This window comes from Pezoporus wallicus, unplaced genomic scaffold (genome assembly GCF_028554395.1).
Source record: "Pezoporus wallicus isolate ANWC-B61680 ecotype Strahan unplaced genomic scaffold, APGP_CSIRO_Pwel_v1 contig_6972, whole genome shotgun sequence".
In the NCBI taxonomy this organism is placed as follows: Eukaryota; Metazoa; Chordata; class Aves; order Psittaciformes; family Psittacidae; genus Pezoporus; species Pezoporus wallicus.
Window position 1 is genome coordinate 48,113 of NW_026639643.1, and position 23,625 is coordinate 71,737.

Below are 23,625 nucleotides of genomic sequence, written 5' to 3' on the forward strand. Positions count from 1 at the left end.
TCTCAACAGATGTGTTGCCTGTTAGTAAGAATAGTCATAAATATGATGTTCTGAATTTAATGTAAGGTAGTTAATTAAACTGAAGTATTACATAAATTGAGAAATACCTGTAGTAAGGTAACAAATGGAAGGCCAGAGGGAACACTAGCATTATAGTGTTCTTGCCAATTTGATTTGATTTTGATTCCTCCCATTTTTAAGCTAAGGAAATGCTTGTTGAGAATTTAAGGTTATAACATTTTGCTGGCTTTCAAAGAACTTGTTACTGAAAAAAAAATGTTTAAAGTAGTAAATTGAAAATAACTTTCTTATCTGCTCTTAGTTAAAATACCTTTTAACAGTCTCTAAATCTCTATGTCCAAACCCACCTATCAGTGCCAGAATACACTGATGAATTGTCCAAGTCCTCTGTAGTCATGTAATTAACACTAAGTGCTTGACCAGTCATTAAAATACATAGATTGGTTTGTTGTCTAACTAGTTTAAATTTTTAGGTTTCCAGCTGACCATGTGTGGCCTCCTTTCTTGTTGGCTTTGGCTTGTTTAGACGAAGGTGTTTTGCATTTACTTTGAGATGTGGGAGGTAACACCAATATGCAAGCTAGCTGCCAAGGATTCAAATGACTACATTATTGCTTGAATGAAAGATTTTTTACATGCCCCTTGTGCTTGCTTGATAGTAAAAATATCAATAATAACATTGTATATATAGTATCAAATAAATAATAAAATACTAAATAGTAAATAAATATGAAGTAATAATTTAAATGCATACTAGACTTAAGAATTTTTTCTAGTCCTTAAGGAAACAAAAGGCTAACATTTGTGTGTGCGGGAAATCTACACAAAATTGCCCCATTTGGCAGAAGTTCAGCATAAGTGGTCAAGCATTTTCTGCAGTGTCTTCTCACTTGCATTTATGCAAAACTCTAAATGTCTCTAGGAGTTGTGTTTGGTTCTGTCCTATTCAATATGAAAACTAGTGAAAGACAAGGAAACTTAAGTTTCAGTGTAGTATAAAATTTTGGCCTTTAGGTTTTTTTTTTTTGTTTGTTTGTTTTTTTTTTTTTTCTTTCTTCTAAGGTTATGAGTTTGCTTGCTGTTTGTCTTTGATTTCTGACTAGGTGAAATAGCTTTGCTATCAAGATGCTTACCTACTGATTTTGTAGCATTGCTATTGCCAAAGCTGGTGGGGATTCACCTTGTGAATCTCAGCTGGTAACTACAGTAATTCTTGCTAAGCTTGGGTGGCCATAGTAATGCTGTATGTGCTCATATGTGTGTGTGCCTAAATTGTTTCTGTTTCTTAAGCCTTTTTTTTTTTCCTGTACTTCCAGTGTGATAGGAAATGTCCTTTCTCACAGATGTGGAACTGATTACAATGATCAGAGCATTTCTAGGCTGGAACAGTAGAAGTCCCTGTGTCAGAAATGTCAATGAATAGCTGCTGTATGGCTTTCAATGTAGCTCTGCACATGTTAATTTTGACCTCTGGTTTATGTTAGAATGAATGAATTGTGATGTGGTTTTGATGACAGTTGAAGGTGTTGATTTAGTGATCAAATCGTCAAGAATTGCTTTTATTGCAAGGGTATTGTGAGCTACCCTCGGTGCAAAGCAGTTTCTGCTGCCCAGGTTAAGTATTTAGTAACTGAGGAACACAATTATGGAACAAATTTAATATATTATTTTTAAAATCTTTCTAAGAGGCTGGTTTATAAAAAAAAGATTTATAAAATCTTTTAGGAAGTGGTAAGTATTGCTTTTCTGGTGTGTGTGTGTGAAACTGCAGGTGATTTTTAAGTGTCCATGCTAGTGGTTGTGGTGCACTTGTTTATTGTGACATAGTTGGCTGTTTTTTTAGTCTGAGTTGCTAGGGAATATGGATAAGGATTTTCATTATTTTGAGTAACTAATCTATGGGAAGTTCTTTGTGTTACAGTTTTCAATCACGCATGTTTGTATTTTTGTGTCTTTATTGTTTTCAAGTTAGTCTCATAGTTAAACAACTGTTTCTGGATGACATTTAAAACTACATTTTTTTGTTTGTTTCCCTGCTTCCCATTCTAGGAAGATATGAATTTAAATGAAGACAAGAAGATGCCATTGAGAGAAAAGGATTTTAATACCAAAAAAGAAATGGTGATGCAATATATTAGCACTGCTTCCAAGTCTGTAAGTAAATGTTTGTGAAGTGCAAAAATTACTTAATGTTTAGGTTGTTTTCATGTTGGACAGGAAAAAATGATGCCTGCATATCACATTCTTTTGACTAACTCCTGTTTTTCATAGACACAAACATTTTTAAAGGGCATTATCTCATTTTATAAGCTCCAGTGAAAAATACTCACTTGTACTTGGAGTGTGTCTTCTGCTACAGTGCAGTACTTCTTTTTGGTAAAGGTATGGCTCTTAGTGGAGATGGAAAGATTTTTCATAGAACTTAAAAGCTTGATGTGAACATTTTTATTTTCTAGCAATGTTTGGAAAGAATTACTTAAGTGGTTATTCTTTTTCATTCTTGACTTCAGTACAGAGTTCATGTGATGCTATGAAATAGTTGCTAATGTGATTGTTTACACATGAACCCAATTAGTGTCCATTTTTTACTTATAGGAATAATGACTGGTTGTTCTAGAGAAATGCAAGGAGTTGTGTACCAGGCAGTTTAAAGATTAAATTGGCATACTTATATCTTACTGTCTGTTTTAAATGATGTACCTTATTAGTGTAATGCACTTTTGGGAAGGTAGGTGCCTAGTGCAGGAGTGAACTGTCTGGTCATTGTTTTAGTTAAGCTAAGCTCATCAAAACTGCTATTCCTTCTATAGCGTAAAAGTTCCTTAGTACTGGAAGGATCAGGATGTCGACCCTGTTTTTCTTTTTTAGAGATATTTCCTGGGAAATCAGGAAACTTCAGGCTAGTAAATCTCACAACATTCTTGAAGTTTCTTAACCTAAAACAGTGTGTCAAGGTTTATATGTCATTGGCACTGCAGGCCTCCACATGCCTTCTAAAATCTCAGCTGTTTCATCTGAAAAGTAATGTGACAATAACACATGGATGGCTGTGCAGAGTGGTTGCATCCACATCTGTTGCTGGAATCTTAGCATCCTGATGTTGATGTTAAGAATCCCTTTCTCAAGAGAAAGGTTTTCACGTTTTCAGTTCCTGGCATTTAATACTTTCAAAGAACTAAAGCCTATAGCAGAGTAGGTTTCTCTGATCCTTCTTTCTGAGTGCCATTTGCAATAAATAATTCTTTTGTGTCTTTGGTTGTCATCACACTTTTTATGCAATGGAGCTTCTTGTGCTGTGCCTGAAGCAGCCATACAAGGTACTCTACTGAAGAGGACAGGTCTGTTTCCTCTCTCAAAGTAGTGATTTGTTCCCACATGCTTTTACCTTGTATGTTTTCATAAAGCCCCCATAGCATTTTTTTCCTTTCTGTTCCACTCCTCTGCTGCCAGCGCATGTATCTCACAGCTTTCTGCTGTGGGAGGTCAGTGAAGACTAATTTATGCAGGAAAACTCTTGTCTTCACTGAACTCTATTTCTAGTGTTGTTTTCTTACTGGAAATGACATTCAGCCATTGTGAAATTGAGAGGAGCTGTTTCTGTGATGCATAGAGTCAGCTGTTTGATACAATAGTGCTCCAGATCAACTCAGCTTTGTGCTGGAGCTACCGGAATGGGAAACTCCTTCACTTGCCCTTGCAACTCTTTGTTCCTGGCATGCTCTTTCCTGCCTCCTGTGCGTTGGACTGTCTGAGTGATTTCTGTCTAGAGAGATTAGTGCACTGCATGCCCAGGGTACTCAGCTAAATTTTGGTGTACCTTGACTCGACGGAAGTGTCATACTTTTCTGAAGAGCTGAAGAAGTTACTATTGCATACAATTAATCCCATCTCAGGTCTCTCTATGAGTGATGCTGCAGTAAAATCTGATAGTAGGTACCTCTCAAACTTTAAGTAGACAGGGACTCACCTGTATTGTGTTAGGACAAATATCCTCATTTGCAACTGCTATGCAGAGTACCAAGCACGTTTTATTTATAGCACTTATTACAAAAACTATTAAAATGAAGAACAGAGGCTGTGGCTCTAAACATCACTGAAAAGGAAGCGGCCTCTGGCGATTAGACTATAGTCAGATCTTCATCGCTGACCTCAGTGTCAGGGTTTCTTAGAAAAGCAGAACTCCTTTACAATATTAATAAATCACATCTCTGTTATTGATGCATCTAGAAATTCTGCTGGCTTTGGTAGCGCTGCGCTCAGGTAATTATTTAGGTACAGAATATTGTGACCTACCTCTATATGGTGAGATTTTGAGAATCATAGAATGGTTTGGGTTGGAAGGGAACTTAGAGATGATCTACTTCCAACACCCCTGCCATGGGTAGGACACCTTCTACCAGACCAGGCTGCTCAGAGTCCTGTCCAGCCTGGCTTTGAACACTGCCAGGGATGGGCTTGCCACAACTTCTCTGGGCAGCCTGTGCCTGTGTCTCTTCATCCTCATAGTGAAGAATTTTTTTCCAATGTGTAATCTAAGTCTGCCCTCTGTCGGTTCTAAGCCATTCCCTATTGTCCTGTCACTTGTACAGGCCCTTGTAAAAAGTCCCTCTCCGGATTTCTTGTAGTCCCCCTCTAGGTACCGGAAGGCTGCTCTAAGGTCTTCCTGGGGCCTTCTGTTTTCCAGGTTGAAAAAGCCCAACTCTCTTCATAGGAAATGCATCATCCACTTTGCTTAGAGACTTCTTAACAGTTGGCTGAAAGAATGCTTCTGTATATATGTCTGTATATCTTTGTCTGTAAGCTTGCTGTTACCATCACTCTTTATAATGTGTAGAAGAATTGCAAAGACTAAACAGTTATGGTATTTGGGATGCTAGTAGTACTTGATGAAAAATTTTAATGATAGCAAAAGTTGTATGCTTGGAAGAATTCTGCTCAAGTACTTTAGTATACTGTTAGTACTTCCTGGTATAGCATTTAGGTGAAGCCTTATTTCTTCCCTTAAAAAGATTATCTTAGAGATGTATATTGCATATTGTGTAAACCATCATGGCTGTGAAATTTTGAATGAAATTTCTGTCTGCTGTGTTGTCATGCCTTACTTATCAGAGAAGGGAGCAACAGTTGTGTTTGAACGTTACTATGCAAGTGTGAATTCTCATCTACCAAAAGCAGTGTGGTTCCATTTGTCTTTGGAGATTATGTCCAATGTATTTTCTGTGGTTTTTGTACCTGTTGGTATGCAGCACCACATTTTTAAGTGATGTATAAAAAATACAAAGGTGTTCCAGTCCATGTTATGGAGCTGATGCTCAAGTGGGAATAAAAGCAGCACTCCAGTAATGTAACTCTACCATAAGTTTTGCTGTTCTGTATGTTGAACACACACAAACTGGGTTGTTAAAGTGAGTTTTCTTCACAAGACTTTGTTTTTGTTTTGCAGCTTTTACTCCCTTGTAATGTTTTAACTGAATTAATTAATGCTGACTTCATACTGCATCTGCTCACAAACCAGTTGTTCTTCAGTTGAGCAATTAAATTTCTAGAGGCACTGATTCCTCAAGATATTTCCTGTTTCTCAGTTAACTGAAGCATTTTGAACTTAAGCAGCTTTTCCCATGGTGAAATGTAGTTAATATAATCAGTTTCACAATTGGTACCAAATGCAGCTCTCATTTTATTTAAGAACTGGCAGATGTATCATATTCTTATTATATTGCAGAACCTTAGCATAAGTATGAGTAAGTGGTACTTGGTACTGTGGGTGTGTTGTACAGACATTCATAATTCATTGGCATCTTTCGTACAGGGTAATGTTCAGGTGGGGAACTGAGCATGAAACAGGATGTCTGATACTGCCTGGATATTGATGTGAGACTCCATTGCTTGTGAGACTTCAGATAAATCAGAAGAGACTCTGAAATGTCATTCTAGTGAATTCTTCTAGCCTGGTTAGGCTCTTGTCTCATGGGACCTTTCTACTGCACACATTTCTATCGATTATATTAAATTACTTCCAAAATGTCTTCTGACCATCTTAACTATATGTCCTGTCCATATGACTATCCTATATGACTGTTTCTGCATCAAAGGAAAGCAGTCTTGCCTGCTTCTTGTAAGTACCTTAGTTGTATCCAGCTTGGTGAATTGTACAGCAAGAACTGCTGGAGGAAGTCATTGGAAATTAGATTCTCCACCCAGGATATTAATCCATATGCTTAGGCATACAAGTACTGCTTATCAACTAGTCCATGCATAGCAGGAGCTGCCAGGAGAATTTCTGGAACTTTGTTAAATTTCTGACTGGAGAGCTCCTGTAATATTTAGTTAAATACTTTGTCACGAGGGCTGCTAGGAGTTTGGTCATCTTGTCTCTAGTCAGTCTCATCTATGCAGAGATGAGCTGGGAAGATACAGGATTGCATGGGGAACTGTATATTCATCCAGGCACAGCCTTGAGCCCCTGTTACATCATGGTTATTACAATTTCTTCCTTGTATCACAGCTGTAACTCATATTCTTCTGACTGCCTCAAGAGTATATATTGTCTAGTCTTAAAATGTTTGAGAATTATTGTAACCAGATGGATGTGCTCAGTATTTAATCTCTTGAACAACCAGGCAGAATCCCTTGTCAGCAGTTCCCCTTAGCCAGTGAATTTGTAGTGTTTTGGGTAACTCATGGTGTAGTAGCTTTTACTTTTCAAGTTTTATCCAGTCTTTGTTATGAATGCTTTATTGTTTTGTTTAGGGTCTTCTACATTTGGCTTTGAGATTGCTCTCCAGCTGTGGTTTTGTTTATGTGGGGTTTTTTTTTGTTTGGTTTTTCATTTCTCTGTAGATATAGTTGTGTCAAAGCTGTAGGGGAGCTGAGCTTTCTTGCTTTCTGCAGGTGCAAGCAATTCTACCATCTTGGTGAGGAGCATAAATTATTTATGGAATAAGTTTGCCACCTAGATTGAGTTTTTTGAGGAGGTAGTGTTCTGTTCCTGGCATTACCAGAGCATATAGTTAACTCTTTGGACCCAGACAATATCTAAAGAGGTTAGGGTATGTTCCCTTGCTGTGGGGCCTGACTTGAGTATTATGTGGTTATGAACTAACACAGAACATGAAAGAAGACTGAAGCCAGTTGCCACTTGAGTTTTTTGTGGGGTTTTTTTTTTTTTTTTTGTCTGTGGGAACATTTGTTGTTATGAATCCTGTATTCTAAGGTTCCCTTCAACCGTCATCCCTTCCTGGCCATCTCATCTATTCTTTTGCGGAACATTGGAAGTGACTTTCATATGTAAGCAGATGAGGGTCTTCATCAATTCAGAGGCATGTTTGGAATCGCATTCTTTGTACGATGTGTTTTGTACCAAAACATAGCATGAGATGCTGTATTTTCAGAGTGGTTTCTGTCAGTAGTCTGTTTTTGTTGTCTGGAACATATGTTTCCTAAGTCTGAGGAAATACATGTGGAGCAGAGAGGTAATGAAGCCTCCAGTAGCTCCTCACTGTTCTGTTATCATAGTCATAGAATAGAATGATTGAGGCTGGAAGAGATCTCTAGAGATTGGCTTGCCCAGCCCCTTATCTAGTTCATTTCTTAATACCTCTCATAGAGGAGGCTATACAGTCTGCAGCCTGTTCCAATGCTTGACCAACCTCACGGTTAAAAACTAAACAAAAACAAGGGGGAAACTTTGTTTTTGTCTTATGTTTAAACAATTTCCTATATTTCAGTTTGTGGCTCTTGTCCTTTCACCGATAGAATTCCCCTGAGCCTTTCCTTGGGGCTAAATAATCCAAATTCTATCAACCTCTCCTTGTACAACAGCTGCTCATTTAGTCTTGCCCACAGCCCTTACTGGACTCATGCCAATGTGTTCGTGTCTCTTCCATCCTGGGTGAGCCCAGAAGTAGATGCAATGCTCTAGATGTGTCTCACCACCACTGAGCTGAGGAGCAGGGTCATCTCCCTTGAAGTGCTGCACTTCCCTATGGTCAACTTGTCATCAACCAGGACCTCTGTGTGTTTTGTTATGTTGTTTTGTTGTTGTGTTTTGGTTTTTTTTTAATACAAACCTACTTTTCAGCTGGCTGGCCCCAACACGTGTTTCTGCATGGGATTATTTCTCCCAGGTTCAGGATTTAGCATTCCCTGAAATTCCTTTGCCCATTTCTCTTGTCGAGGTGCTTCTGCTGTTGCAACTTCTCTTGCCAGTTTTTGACATGACTTCTCTGCTAGAAACAGTTTTATCATCTTTTACTTCAGGATGAGAACTTTTTTTTCAACACTTCTTGAGGATCTACCAAACAGAGAAAGCATCCTCTGTATAAACTCTGTATAATAACATAATGAGACTGCCTCACCATTCACAGTGGATAACGTCAAGTTGTTATGTCATTGCAAGTCTTAATTATTTTCAATTCCTGACTTAAGCCACTAGGTAATCAAGTATTATTTCATATCTCTCTTTAGTGCTATATGACAGAATAGTTGAGCTTCTATTCTCTAAAAAGGGGTTATTCCAGTGAATTAAGTCAGAGAATAGGTTGTATACCCCATTGTGTGCCTCTGTTTTTAGAATTTAGATATATTCTGCAGAAAATATATCTATCCTTCTCTTGTTGAAAATGGGTGTTAGATGGAATAGACTTGTTATTTTGAACATCTACAAATTTTTTGTCTTTGCTGATATTTAAAAATAAAGGGGAGGAGGATACTCTTAATAATAGGGTCAGTGCTTCTTAGATTCCTCATTTTAATTGCAAATTATAAAGCTTCTTTAGTTCAATTCAACCATTGTTTCATTTACAACCATGGATACTATATTTCCTTCAGAAGAGTTATGAAGATCTTCCATTTATTTTAAGCAACGCTTGACAATACAGGTGCTATGATGAATCAAAGCCAGTGTCTTTCAACCTATAATGCTATAAACTACTTTTGCAGTGTTGCATTAACTTCCTGTTGCATTTTCATTTCTATCTTGCTGTTTTCCATGTCCTCATTTGCTTCCCCATCTGCCAAAAAGAGCAAAACCTAAAAAATAAGGCAAAATCCAAGCCCGAAGGTTGAGTTATATCCTTATGTTACTGCATCAGTAGTCATATTTGTGTTGTACTGCATTCTCACAGATGGCAAATACAACTGAGGAGCTGTGATTTATTTTTGGAGCTTTAGTGATTCTGAAGAAGTCTTTTTTTTATTACTATTATTTTTAATTTTCAAGTTATTTTGCTTTAGCTATTACAGCCAAAGCTAATCTGTTTTTATAATCCCAGTCTCATATACTCCTCATCTGGAGGACCTTTAAGGGAAAAGCCTTTTAAAAGAGTGTCTACAAGAACTCAGGTTTTTGTGGTAACATCCTGAGTACTCTTCGGTTGCACTGGTTCTTTCCTCTGTATTCTGTTATGACTGCAGTCGCCCTTCTGGACACGTGCCCTGTGATGTCTTCAGAGCACCTCAGAGTTGTTTTTTCTTCTGTTGAGTACTGAAAATTAAGACTCATAAACAGAATCCATTCATTACAAAAAATGCATTTCAGTGAGTGTGCATGATGATACATTTCTACATTTGATGCCTGCTGCTTTTGACTACTGATTATAAATCTGTTCATAAATTGACAACATTTAGGCAGAATTTAGCATATATGTTATATGGACACACCTACAGGTTTAGGACTAAATTATATACCTATTTTCTCTCCCCCTCTCCCCCTCCCAGTTTTTTCAAGGAACAGAAATAAAGTTTAGCCATTACTAATCTATTCAAGTTCTATATGTGCCAAGTAAAATGTGAATGTATTTTCTGCATTTCAGGGAAGCCTTAAGAGCAGTCGAAAGATTTCACCCCAAGAGTTTATTCAAGACTTAAAATCTGGGTTAACAGAGGAAAGACTAGTCACTTGCCTAGAATCTCTTCGTGTGTCCTTGACTAGTAATCCTGTCAGGTAACATCATTAATACACATTGCAAAGATTAATTATGTTCTTTATTTCTTAATGAATTAAAATTAACGGATCTGTAGATGTATAGGTTTCAAGATTTTAGTTAATAAATGTATATGCATTAGTGAATGATTGTACGCTTTTGCTTTTAGTATGTATCTTCTGTAGATCTTTTTTCTGGTAGAGTTCACTAATATGTACAAGATAATGTGAAGAAAATGTAAAGCAAGTGTAGAGCAGAACAGTTCACTTTGTTTTGTGATCAAATAGTCATATAGCTAAACAGCTCTAAGTTATTTTTTGGTTTAATTGTGTGCTCCTTCTGTCCAGTGAGCTTTAGGCTTTCTTCCTTGCCTTCTAGTGATCTTTGCTATATCTGTGGGGTTTATCTATACAGAAGATAGTTTAGTTTCCCTGTGCTTTTTTTTAAAGAAGTCTAACTCTTCAGTAGTTATAAATCTAACACTGTTATCAATCTTTATGTTAAGTTTTGATTTGATCCATGCAGTTTGATTTGTAGATGCTGACTTTTTTTTTAATAAATTATACATTTATTTTTTTTTCCTATTCTTTTCAACCTTTTGTTTTAGAGTTCCTATTTAAGCCAGTTGTTGAGCACATGATTTTTGGAAACTGTTTTGTGTTTAGTTAAAAAAAAATGCAAATGAAATTTCAGGGTTGCCTATGGTGGGATGTGATTAAAAAAGGATTTGACAACTTCTTTCTGCATCTGGCCTAGCAGAGTTGTTGGTGTGGATCTTCTGTATGGGCGGTTGCTTCTTTCCTTCTATTAATTTGTTTTGGAATTGGATTATTTTATTTGGAATATGCAGTGGTTCAAGTAGGAAGAAACACGCCTTACATTAACCAGAATTATTCTGATAGAGGGTTTTACAGAAGATATACTTCTTCCAGGAATGGGAAACCAATTTTTGGTACACTTCGTTTTTTCTCCTTTATTTAAAAAGCGAAAAACAATCCAAATATACCTCACACACAAAAAAAATAATCCCAAACAACCCCAAAACAGAAAAACAAACAAACCTCACTAAGACCACATCCCTCCCCACCCCGGGGATAAAATTAAAAAACAAAACCCAAACCCCAGAGACATTTTGTTTTTTTTTTCATTTATTTACACATACATTGATTTAACAAAAACTTTTGCTTGCTAGTATTTGTCTGTAAATAGAAACACAAAATGTGTGACAGTTGAAGTTTTAGAGCAATCTCTTCTCTGTTGTTTATATGACTGGATAGTTTTTCTTTTTTTGGATGGGATTCCGCTTTGCTGCCACTTTGCCACACACCAAAGGAAAAGTTAAACCTCCTCCTCCCAAAAAAGCCAAGCCCCATGAGCTTGGTGAGGTGCTAATTCTGTTTTCATTTTCAGAAGCTTAGTGTATTTTATGTCAAAACTTCAAAGCATGCTAGAAAGATTATGATGCATTGTTGATATCAAAGTATTACACTGATAGTTTTGAGAGCTCAGTTTCCTTAACTTATTGATAAAATAGTTCTAGATTGCAACACTGGCTTTACCCTTGTTCAGTGAAATATATACTATGGTAGGGAGAAAATTTGACAGTTGAATCTAAGTTCTAATGTGACCACAATTTATAATTTAACTTCAGTTTGAAGCATTAAGGAGAAAGAAGTGTAAAAGATCTGTAATGGTTGGATTGGAGTGAAACTTGTTATTAAGCTAATGGATATATGGCCTAAGAATAGCCCAGGATTGCAACAAGTAGAACAGTTCTGAAACAGTCTTCTGGTGCATTGAGTGATGCTGGAAAAGACTGGTAGATAGACCTCACTAGGCTTAAACAGAGCATCTTAAAATAGCCTTAGTAAAAACCTGAGTTCATCTGTAGGGCTTATATAGAAAAATAGCAAAAAAAGTAACAATGGCATACTGTTCTTCATAAAAAAAATGTGTGGCGTAAACATCTTTAAACCATGCCTCTTTCTTTCTAATGAGTAACAACAGTTGGTGTTCATTGGACGTACGTATTAGTGACTTTGATTTTCCTATTAGCAGCCAGACTTTTGAGTAAGAACTCGCTTTGGCACATAAATACTGAACTCTAGTCCAGCTGCTATAAATCCATGATTATTTTTAAGTCCAGCTTCATATCATGTGGACAATAAGAGATAATTGATGAGACTCTCAGATTTTATTTTGTGCACATATAATAAGAATAAATCTATGCTTTTTTTTTAACAGGATGAGAATTAAATTTACATCTAGCCCAGCAATCTTAACACTTGTGGGCTGTAATCTTTTTGACAATATATAATCTAGGGGTTTTTGCTGGTTTTCCAATTGCTATACTTTAACTTTTTAATCTTGTTGACATTTCAGTTTCTAATGCAAGAACTGGTTCTACAACATTGTTTCCAATTAGTCATTTTTATAAAATGTGTTTTTAGTTCACAGAGAAAATCTGAATTAAGTGATATTAAATAGTTTGGTCCTGGTACTTAGAAAAATATGCTGAAATCTATGGCCTACTGCAAAACATAGTGTTTATTTTCCATCGGTATAAAAAGAAAGCCTCAAAGGTAAAATGCACTCACTGATATAGGCACTTGATCATTCTCAACTGCAATGTGATAAAAAATGGCTTGTAGGGTTATCTTTAGGTCAGATTTGGCTGGTTACATCAAAACCAATTGACAGTTATTTGCCTAATCGGTTTCGGAACAAAGCACCCATCCAGGACGGACAAAATCTATTTTCATATATATTTACTTTTAGGGGCAAACAGATAAAGGCATCTGATCTGATTCTTTCTTCCTGTAATTTTTAAGTCCATTACAGATCTGTATCTCTCAGGTATGAAGAACTGTTCTAATCCCATCATAGGATTGAATCAAAGTCTTCTGTATTTCAAAAGAGCTATTGCATCTCCCTTGTGTTATTTCCAACAGAACAGCTTATTATTTGTCACTAGTAAGGCCACACCATTATAGGAGTATCTAAATATTCTGGTTACTAATCAAAAGTGGTGATACATAAGTTTTACCCAATGTGTACAATGGTGTGTAAATATGCAAAACAGAAAACAGTGCAGAGGCTGTAATACAGCTGAAGCAGCTGTCTCATGTAGAAACAACATGCCAAGGTCTAAGCTCACCAAAAAATAGCTTTGGCAATAGCTGAAATCTTAAATTTTTGTTGTGTTCACTTGGAGACATTCCTACGGATTAATATTTCAGGCAGCCACTTCTGCAATTCCTTTAGGTTTTTCCTTCCTTCCACTTATGGTTAGATTCTGACATTTACAGGAGATCCTGTATGTTGCTTTTCTCCCCTTCCTTTGCAAGGGTTTCTCAATTACAATTCTGTGCCAAAGAATGTATAATTGTCAATTTAAAAATTAAAATATAATGGCTACTGTAAGTATTTAATATTTTTAAGTCAAGGTTATCTAGTTACATCTGTGAGTGGATGTAATGCCTCTTAATATTCCGTTGAGTGTCTGTTTGGGGTTTTAAATTGATCCAGTTATACTGCTCTTATTCTGACAATTCTCATTCATTGTGATTAATCCTTTTAAATGTCAATTCTTTCTAATTTCTTTTTTTCTTTCTCCCTAGCTGGGTTGAAAACTTTGGCCGAGAAGGTCTAGGGCTGCTGTTGGATGTTTTGGAAAGATTGGTTGATACAAAAAAGTAAGGATCATTTCAGATAAAATTGTTAGCTTTTCTTAATAAGTAAACAGCATTTAATTACACTTTTTAATTTTATTTTTATTTATTCAGCCAAGACAAAGTTGTGAAGAGGAGTCAGCATAAGGTTATACAGTGTTTGAGAGCCTTCATGAATAATAAGGTAGGGGATTTTATTTAATCTGGAAATATAAATTACCATAGTTCAATCAGATAATATACATGTTCAATGGGTATAAACCTATGTTTAATCTGGAGAAAAAGGTATGTTGGTCAGCTGTTGTTTGAAGTCCTTTCTGCTTCCACTTTCTCTCCCTAGAAGTATACTGGGATAATAATGTGAATTTTTGATCCTGATGTCTGCCCTTATTACAGAGTAAGTGACCCAACTGGGACTTTGCTCTCCTTCAACTTTTTTGCTTGGGTGTTTGACAGACTTGAATGTCATTTGAAATATTTACTTGAGGGAACTGTTGCTGTCTTATACTAGATATTCAATACAGTTATTTGGATTCCATCCAACTCTCCTTACAACTGATTTTCTGTTGTTTAGTATGGATTGGAAAGAATTCTAGGAGAAGAGAGGAGCCTTCTATTGTTGATCAAAGCAATTGATCCCAGGCAAGCTAACATGATGACGGATATAGTTAAACTCTTATCTGCAATGTGCATTGTTGGAGACGAAAACATGTAAGTAATGTATTTAGCCTGAAATAGTAACATAATTTTACAATATCCAATATTATAGTTATACCTGAATGAAAAGCAAAAGTTTTCAGCTTCAGAGTGAAATTAATACCTGTGCTATATTGTCAGTTTTCTGAACACCTTTGTCTCTGATTTTTTTTTTTTTTTTTTTTTTATTATGGTCATATCAATAAGAGTTTTCTTTTTGACATGTGGATCTATTGGTTAAATGGAAGTAGTTATGCAGCCATTCTTTTGATTGAATTTTTTTAGCATTACTTTTAAAGGTCCATTAACCACTGTAATCCAGTAAGTAATTTTTTGGCTATGGAAGTCTCCAAAGGAAACAAATAATGCTTAAGCCTCCTAAATTTGAATGCAAAAAATTTAGGCAGGTGAATACTTTAATACTCTGAATACAAATGAGAAATGAACAGCAAGGTTATATCTCTCTCCTGAAAGAAATGCTTTTCTTCTCTTACAGCCTTGAAAAAATTTTGGAAGCTATAACAGCAGCAGCAGAAGAAAAGAATGTTGATAGATTCTCTCCTATTGTAGAAGGCCTTCAGGATAACTCAGTTCAGCTGCAAGTAAGCAAATTTTTTTCACAGACCTCTGTAACAAGTATAATTAAAATCAGTTATTTTTCCTTACTGAACATGTTGTTACAATAAAAAGAAGGAGGAATACTTTTTCAAATGAAGGTCTAATTTCAAAATGTTGTATATAATGTTAACTTTTAAAAATGTGTCATAGGAAGATTCAGTGTTGAGAAACAGTGGAGTGTTTTAAGTTCCTTTGTTGATATCTATTTACCTAAATATTGCAGACTTTGGGACTTAAATTTGAATGTATATTTGTTTGCAAAAGATTATCTCACTTCTGGCAATATTTGCTGAAACTTAAAGATTAATAACAGTAAAAAAGCAAGTTTTTAGGCAAGTACTTTTTATAATCGATGTTTAAATCCGTGGGAAATCTGTCCCTCATGCCCACTTGATGATTTCATAAAATTGGAGCAGAGAATCTGAGGAAAGAAATCCTTCACCTTATTTTCAGTTTGTTTCAGTTTGTGCAGAAAGGCACAAAGTATTATGGTGTATTTGAGTGATGATTATAAATGATTGGTCTGAGAGTGTAAATATTTACATTGTACTGATTTTCATGTAATTAGTTGAACTGAACACTGTTCATAATTGCCATTGTTTATGAATATTACAAAAATAGTATAAGATGAATCTCAAGTTAGAAAGAAATGATTGTGTTACTTCACTGTCACCTTGTATTAAAAAGTCCAAGTCTGACAGTAAAGATTGCTGTTTGTCTCATCTGTCTCAGAGAAAAGCTAACCATAAAGAAGTACTTGAAGGTAGAGGAGAATCATTTGTAGCTGAATTATGCCAATACTGATGGGAATATATTTTGAAAAATTGTCCCTCCTGTCTTACACCTTCTATCTTGTAATCATAGAATGGATTGTCTTGAAAGGGACCTTTAAAGGTCCAAACCCCCCCCTACCATGAGTGGGCATCTTTCACTTGATCAGGCTGCTCAAAGCCCTGTCCTACTTGACTTTGAACATGTCTCTGTCCTGAGCCAATAGATTTTTATTTAATATTATTGTCATAGCTGAAGCTGGGCTCAGTTGCTATGATAGGACAAATTCAGCTTTGAGTTACTGCTTAGTTGTCTTACAGTATGAATTCATAGCCATGGTGTAATTTGCTCAGTGAGCTCATAACTGAGGGAAGGATAATCCTCTAATTGAAATATATAATTTTTTTCTTTTCTATTCATTAAGTTCTGTAAATGTTTGTTTATCTCAGCATAGGCTTTTTGCACCCGGTTAAAGAGTTTTGAATGAAAACAAAATCAAACCATTTATGAATTCTCTAGTTCCTTCCTTGGCATCAACCTTGAAGATTTCAAATTACTATAATGCATATTGTACTCTATTACCAACAGTGATAGTCAAAGTCGCTTAGGAACCTTTAACAGTCAACTTCAGGGCCAAGTAGGCTCTCCCCCAGCAAGGGGTGAAATGTAGGATATTTTGTTTGTTCTTGTATTTCATTTGTTGTTTGTTTTTAAAAGTGGATCAGCTTGGTATTGTCTTCATACAGGTGGTGTTGGTTCTGGCTTAGTGCAGAAAGATTTGTCTTTTTTTTTGTCTTTTTTTTTGGTCTTTTTTTTTTCCTCCCTTGTGTGCATAATGTATTTACTGTGTTGAAAATCATAGTAATTGCCATTAGGGATCAAAAAGGAGACCTTGTATTGGCAAGGCTGGAGTGGAGCAGGAAAGGAGAACTGTAGAGTAATTTTTAATTTGGGGCTGGAGAGATTTGTGTAAGGCTCAGCCTAGAATTAAGATCAGCAAGGAGAGAAAGAAAAAGCTTTGAGCTACAGTTGTAGTGTGACTGGAAAGGGACTGCAGAAGTATAGACTGTAAGACAATGTATTTCCTGTTTTCCAAGGCTCTTGAGTCTGTATTTTCCAGATTGGATGCACATTTCTTGTAGGCCTTTACCTTAGGTATTTTTGCATGAATCATTGCAGTTCTACAGTATTAAATCTAAATATATGGTCTCATATTTCTCTTCTCACTGCGGTTTCTGTTTCATTTAGATTTCAAAGTGAATGATGTTCAGTTAACAAGTTCCTATTCAGTATGATGTCTTTGGCTCATATTTTAGTATCCTTGATATTAGGCAGTATGAATTTGAGCCAGGCATGCAAGCTTGGGCATGTCAGACTTTCAGGACTATATAACATTTGTCTCACTCCATCAAGGGCTTTTTTTTTTTTTTTTTTTTTTTTTTTGCATGTTTTTTAGTCCTTCTCAGTTTACTTGCTTGGTACTTTTGTTCCTATTTGATCAACCTGAGAAATAAAAATATTAAAGTTTCATTGTCTGTTACGCTTAATTCCATTGTTTTAGTATCATCAATAAGGAAAAAATCTATATAATATATATTAAGAAAATGTTATTTTAAATATAACCAAAGAATGGTAAAGTCCAAATACAGAAATTAGTTTTAGTGTTGAATAATGGTAGTTCAGTGTCTCTTTGTATTGGTTAAGCAGCTTTATTCTTTGTTTGGCATGAATATGGCTATCAATTTTGATTCAGAAGGGAAAAATGCTGCTTTCCCTACTAAAATGCAAAAGGTTTTGAGAACTTCCACATCCATCACTGCACTTATATAAAATGTGTAAACTTTAATACTATGTAGGGTAGTACTTCTGAGTATTTTTTAGTAGCTTACAGGTATTCACAGTTCTGAAATTAACAACTTTTTGTTATGAGTATGAGGCTTCCAAAAGTGTATAGTTTTAGTACCAGTAGAAAAACTGTCTCTAATTCCCTTTGCTTAGAGTTAAGAAACCATGTGAAAACTGCCTTTCAAAGCAGTCCCTTACTTTGTTTGAAGCAATAAGTAAAAAAATTAATCCTGTGTGCTTCTCACTTTACCCTGATGGGTACCCAAATGGGCATTTCACCCCTTTTCTCCCTTTAAAAAATTAAATAAAAATATAAGGCCTTTCTAGAACTATATGTCTTGCAGATCATAGAATCATAGAATAGTTAGGATTGGAAAATCATAGAATAGTTAGGCTTGGAAAGGACCTTAAGATCATCTAGTTCCAACCCCCCTGCCATGGGCAGGGACACCTCACACTAAACAATCTCACCCAAGGCCTCGTCCAACCTGGCCTTGAACACTGCCAGGGATGGAGCATTCACAACCTCCCTGGGCAACCTATTCCAGTGCCTCACCACCCTAACAGGAAAGAATTTCCTTCTTATATCCAGTATAAACTTCCTCTGTTTAAGTTTGAACGCGTTACCCCTTGTCCTGTCACTACAGCCCTGATGAGTCCTTCTCCAGCATCCTTGTAGGCCCCCTTCAGATACTGGAAGGCTGCTCTGAGGTCTCCACGCAGCCTTCTCTTCTCCAGGCTGAACAGCCCCAACTTCCTCAGCCCGTCTTCATACAGGAGGTGCTCCAGTCCCCTGATCATCCTCGTGGCCCTCATCTGGACTTGTTCCAACAGTTCCATGTCCTTTTTATGTTGAGGACACCAGAACTGCACCCAATATTCCAAGTGAGGTCTCATGAGAGCAGAGTATAGAAGGGCAGGATCATCTCCTTCAACCTGCTGGTCATGCTCCTTTTGATGCAGCCCAGGATATGGTTGGCTTTCTGGGCTGCAAGCGCACACTGAAGCTGGCCCATGTTCATTTTCTCATCGACCAACACCCCCAAGTCCTTCTCTGCAGGGCTGCTCTGAATCTCTTCTCTTCCCAACCTGTAGCTGTGCCTGGGATTGCTCCGACACAGGTGTAGGACCTTGCACTTGTCATGGTTAAACTTCATAAGGTTGGCATCCGCCCACCTCACAAGCGTGTCGATGTCCCTCTGGATGGCATTCCTTCCCTCGAGCGTATCAACCGAAGCACACAGCTTGGTGTCATCGGCAAACTTGCTGAGGGTGCACTCAATCCCACTGTCCATGTCGGTGCTTCATCATGCTGAAGGTGATCAGATAGTAGCTCTTTTGGGGAATTTACTTGAGAAATTTTAATCCCCTGTGAACAGTTGCTGGTAAAGAAGCCCTTTTAAGACAAAGGTAGATAGCAGTTTTAATGGCAGTTGAGACAATTGATATGCAGGGACAAAAAGGTCATGACTGATTATCTCTAACCTCTTAGATCTTTTTTATATATATGAGTCCTTTCATACTCACTGTTCACAGCAATGCTCGAGTCTATTAGTGAAAGCTGCTGATTAGATAACGCAGTTAGCACAGAAAACGTTAGCTGAATTCTTAACTGTGCAGTAACAGCTTTTATTTTCATGGGACTACAACTCAGATATTAAACAAGTACTTTTCTACCAGGTACCCCTTCTTGTGTTTGTGCTATACCTCCATTTGGTATTTTGCTATCCTCTTAAATAGAAGATAGGAACATTGTTGAAATTGAGAATTCACTCTAAATGTTGCAATTGCAATACTTAAGCTAAATATATTAATTTGTCTTCACTGAGAGTGTTGCCCTAAAGTTCCTGAAAATGGGTAACATTTTGCTATGTGTATCTTGTGCAGACACAGAAATGTCTGCTGAAAGCTCTCTTTTTTTGAGCTAAAACTTATATTTGAACATGTTCTTTCCACTGAAAGGCTCTTTATCTTTTTGAGACTTCACAAATGTTTGCCAGATTTCTTTTTTAAAACCGGAAAAATCAAGGTTGCTCATGTGAATCAGTTGTAAACTTTTATAACAGTGCTATTGACCTGGTGGTTAATTTGACAGTGTTTTAATGAAACAAAAGTTTACAGTTGTCAGTTACTTGGCATACTTGCTTTGATTACCAGCTTGATATATGTAGGCTTGCTGTGTGGCAGTTCAGCTTGACACTAACGACTGACCTTTTCAGTTTTGAATTGCCTAACATTTCTGCTACTTGAAGGCTGCGTGTATAAAAGGCCTCCATATACCGATTTTTTTTTTTTTTTTATTTTTATTTTCAGTGAAAGCTCTGTGTATCTACTTTTTTTTTTTTAAACCTAACTATATCTTCCCTTTTACCTTTTATAAAATCCAAAGCTGTGGAAAGCATACCTTAATATTTTTGGTTAAAGACAAGATTGGTTTGACCTTAGTTTGAGACTATACTAACTATAGCCTGGAGTAATACTGAGTTTCTGGATTTGTTAAAAGTAAACATAGTTTAACATTTTAAGCCTGAGCTTGAGAAAATATGCTCAGGGTAATCTGGTGTCTTCTATACTTCGGATATCAGCTGAAAAATTCTAATATGTTGGTTGTTCATGTCACATGTCACAGCTCTTCTGACACAACCCATTTTGATATATTTTAAGACAACCGGAACAACAAATTTTGTGTTGTACATTTCTTACGCTTCATGGAGAATCAAATGAATGCTTCTACTTTCTAATTATCATCTTTCCTCACTGTCTACTAAACAGGCGATTTAACTAGTGGAAGAGTGCTGCTTTTGTGTAGAGTTCTTGTTGCAGATGGCAGCTCCGTTTAATTTTTCCAGTTAGAACTGAGAACAGGTACGATGTTGAAGCAAGGTGCAATTCCTCCTTTTCCAATTAAGTTCCTGAAAAACTAACATTGATCATCCCTGTGGAAACCTGCAGATGTTTCATGCTTGTAGTAGAAGAGCTTTTGTGACAAAGTAAAAGTCTATTCATCGATTGCATTACCCTCATACTACTTTTCATTGTCGGGGAATAAAATTTCATCTTTCTTTTTCATCTAATAATGTGAAATGGTATAGTCTGTGATATTTTAGTTAGCTGAATCACTTAATGAGTCTTGGTTGCTCTATGCTAATGATGTCCTTTCCGTCACTGAGTATGTAATAGGATGAATTAGAGCAAAGCTCACCTTATCCAAATGTAGAGACTGACAAGTGTTCAAGATCCATGTAAATGTACATGCATCTGGATGGTACATCTCAGTCATTACTGAGAATTTTTTGTCATTAGTAACAGTAAATAATTGGTGAACACTGATACAGTTTCTATACCAAAGCCAAATCTACAGCCAATTTGATACTGGCAAGCAGAATTTAACTTAAATATGCATCTTTAGAGCCCTTTCTACAAAAGCATATTTGGAGTAAGAGTGAGAAAAGTGAAGTAGGAAATCTTACTGCAGTTCCTCTTATTCAAATGAGCAAGTTATAAGAGGATACTTGCCACATAGTATTGATTGTCTTGTTTATGCAAGAAAAAAGCTATTCAAAGCTAGTGGTATGTACCTGACATTTTCCACCAGAAAAGGACGAAGTATGGCCTGCCTGGTCGTCAACTGGGAGAAATGCAAGTTTGAAGTACAGACTGTGGAATCCTCAGAAAATGCATCCTGTGACTGGATAGACATCATCAGTTAGGACTGGAATTTGAAGCTGTAACTTTTCACGTAGGAGGATATATCTGATCTCATTGGTCTAGTTTCTCATGGAGGAAAGTATTCAAAATTTTTACTTTCCAAGTGAACTGTATCATCATCAATGAAAAAGTCACTACCAAATATGTGTGTCCATCAATATATGCCCATCTCTTAGATAAACAAAGTATTGTAGATTTCCCTACCATGTAACAGCAGGGTGTTTAAAAACATTTCATATGGAATATATTTGCAGACCTGAAAGCTCTCTGAAAACTAACAAGATGGATTATACTTAGTTGAAGTTCTGTAGGGATGAAGAAGGAAAAGAAGCATCCAACTGGACTACCGCATGAAGAGAAGACTTTGCTTTTGGCTCGTCCCTGAAGAAAAGAAAATGTCTATATGCCTTCACTGCATGCCTGTTGTAAACAGAAGGATACTCTCAAAATGTAACTACTGTCTAGGTTAGAGGTGCCGTTCTGGAAAGAGTACTTAGAAATTGCACTCCTCAGCACCACAGCAAAATTTTAGAAGGTACATGAGAGAGCTGTGTATTATCATATGCCTTTTGCTGTTACAGCTGAAAATAATTTCATTTCTTCATGGATATTCTCAAGTGCAGACTGACAAGAACCTCCACCTACATCATCTACAACTTTTAATGAATTGCTTTTAGATATAAACCATTTGCCCAGCATGTTTGCTCACAATGACTTGTGAATTCTTAGGAAGCTAATTTACCTATCATTACTATAGTTATGCTACCTCAGCAGTAGTACCTCTTCTTGTATTGAAGATGGAATATCTTTTTTGATGTGAACACAGCTTTCCTATCTTATGTCCGTGGCTGAAGATTCAAAAGGCTGTCAGTCTGTTTACAGAATCTTATCCAAGGTAATTGAGTGTAAAAGAATGCAGTTAGGGCCCACTCATCTGGAGTGCAAGCAATGACTGATTGTTCTGTGTCCCAAGAGTTGACCTTTATAGAGCTGTCAACTGAGGTGTCACAGGTATTTTAAGTGTTATGTGCTTTGAGATTTGTCAAGGAATGATGCTACATTTGAGATAATTGTTCTTCAGTTTTTTCCTCAGTTAGGAACACTGAACATGAGCCATTATGAGTGGATACTCCTTGGAATTGTGTGTAGTATGAATGCACATAGAGGCCATCACTTGAAAAGAATTACTCACCTGTAGCTTCCTTTCTTCCTTTTTTTTTTTTTTTAACTCTTTGGACCCTGTTTTCTTTGGTGTGACCCTTTATTAGCATCACTAGAGAATGGATGGTCTCTTTCTGTGGAAGAAATTACTATATCCATTGTTTCTACGGCATTTCTTTGATTAGTAGCTGCACTCTGGAAGTAAGAATCAAACTTGTGGTTTGATTAGTGATCTGAAGTGAGTAGTACTTTCTGGTAATTTAATGATTCTAAATTCCAGTCTGTTTCTTCAGAGTTTTTAAGCATGCTGTTAAACAGATTTAGCACTACTTCAAGGTAATAAGATCCTAATGTGGTATTTTTAAGCAAAAGTCATGTACCTCTGTAGCTAAACAAAAAACAAAACCAAACAAAAAAAACCACAACAAAACTCGTGACAGACTTTGTTTTTCTGAGGCCTTTTTGTGATTGAGACATTCTCACTAAACAAATAGACACAGATGGAAGTAAAGCGTGACACTTTGTAGATCAGGAACAAATGGCTGGCATTTGTAACCCAGATGGGACACACTGCAGCAACCATAATGGTACTCTTTACAATATGTGTTCATGTTGAAGCTGATAACTTGGGTCCCTAGTCAGTAAAGACAGTCGATCTTAGAGTGCCCTGGTCACTTCATGTGTATTTTAAAGAGGATATTTTAGAACATAGATCTTAAAGAAAAGCTTTAAAGAAGAATCTAGTTGTGATTAACAAGAATGGGAGTTTAGCTATGCATATAACTACATATAGGTATCTGTCTACATAGAGGCATGTAAATGTAGGTATCTCAGGCTTGAACTGTGTTGTCTTGACAAACTCTTGAGAACTCCAAGTTTATTCCTGTTTGTTACATAGACACTAGTTGAACTAAGCTTGCTACTTTTTTAACGTTGACTTACTGTCAAACATAGGATAATATTAATATATTGTTATTACAACTGCAGAGTTTAGGATTGCAAAAAGTTTCTTTGTTCTTAAATCTTCCCTGGGTTATTGATTAAAGTAATTTTCTTAAAAGCTACTCTAATGCTGTTCACCAAGTTTGAGTTGTTTTGGTTTTTTTTTTTTCCCCTCTTGGTTTTTACATGTTTCCCCAAAATCTAACTTTCCAAACTGCAGTTTAATAAACTGCTCACAAGCTTGTTTCCTCCTTTTGATAGAATTTAAC

At 36.4% G+C, this 23,625-nt stretch overlaps 1 protein-coding gene across 1 annotated transcript in view; it reads left to right on the plus strand.

Annotated features, from left to right (window-relative positions):
- Nucleotides 1–23,625, plus strand: part of DIAPH3 (diaphanous related formin 3) — a 225,541-nt gene that overhangs the window by 22,731 nt on the left and 179,185 nt on the right. The window contains exons 4-9 of the mRNA XM_057415289.1: nucleotides 2,071–2,175; nucleotides 9,834–9,964; nucleotides 13,565–13,639; nucleotides 13,730–13,799; nucleotides 14,190–14,326; nucleotides 14,808–14,913. Of these exons, the coding sequence (XP_057271272.1) occupies nucleotides 2,071–2,175; nucleotides 9,834–9,964; nucleotides 13,565–13,639; nucleotides 13,730–13,799; nucleotides 14,190–14,326; nucleotides 14,808–14,913 (624 nt within the window). The remainder of the gene's footprint in view (nucleotides 1–2,070; nucleotides 2,176–9,833; nucleotides 9,965–13,564; nucleotides 13,640–13,729; nucleotides 13,800–14,189; nucleotides 14,327–14,807; nucleotides 14,914–23,625) is intronic.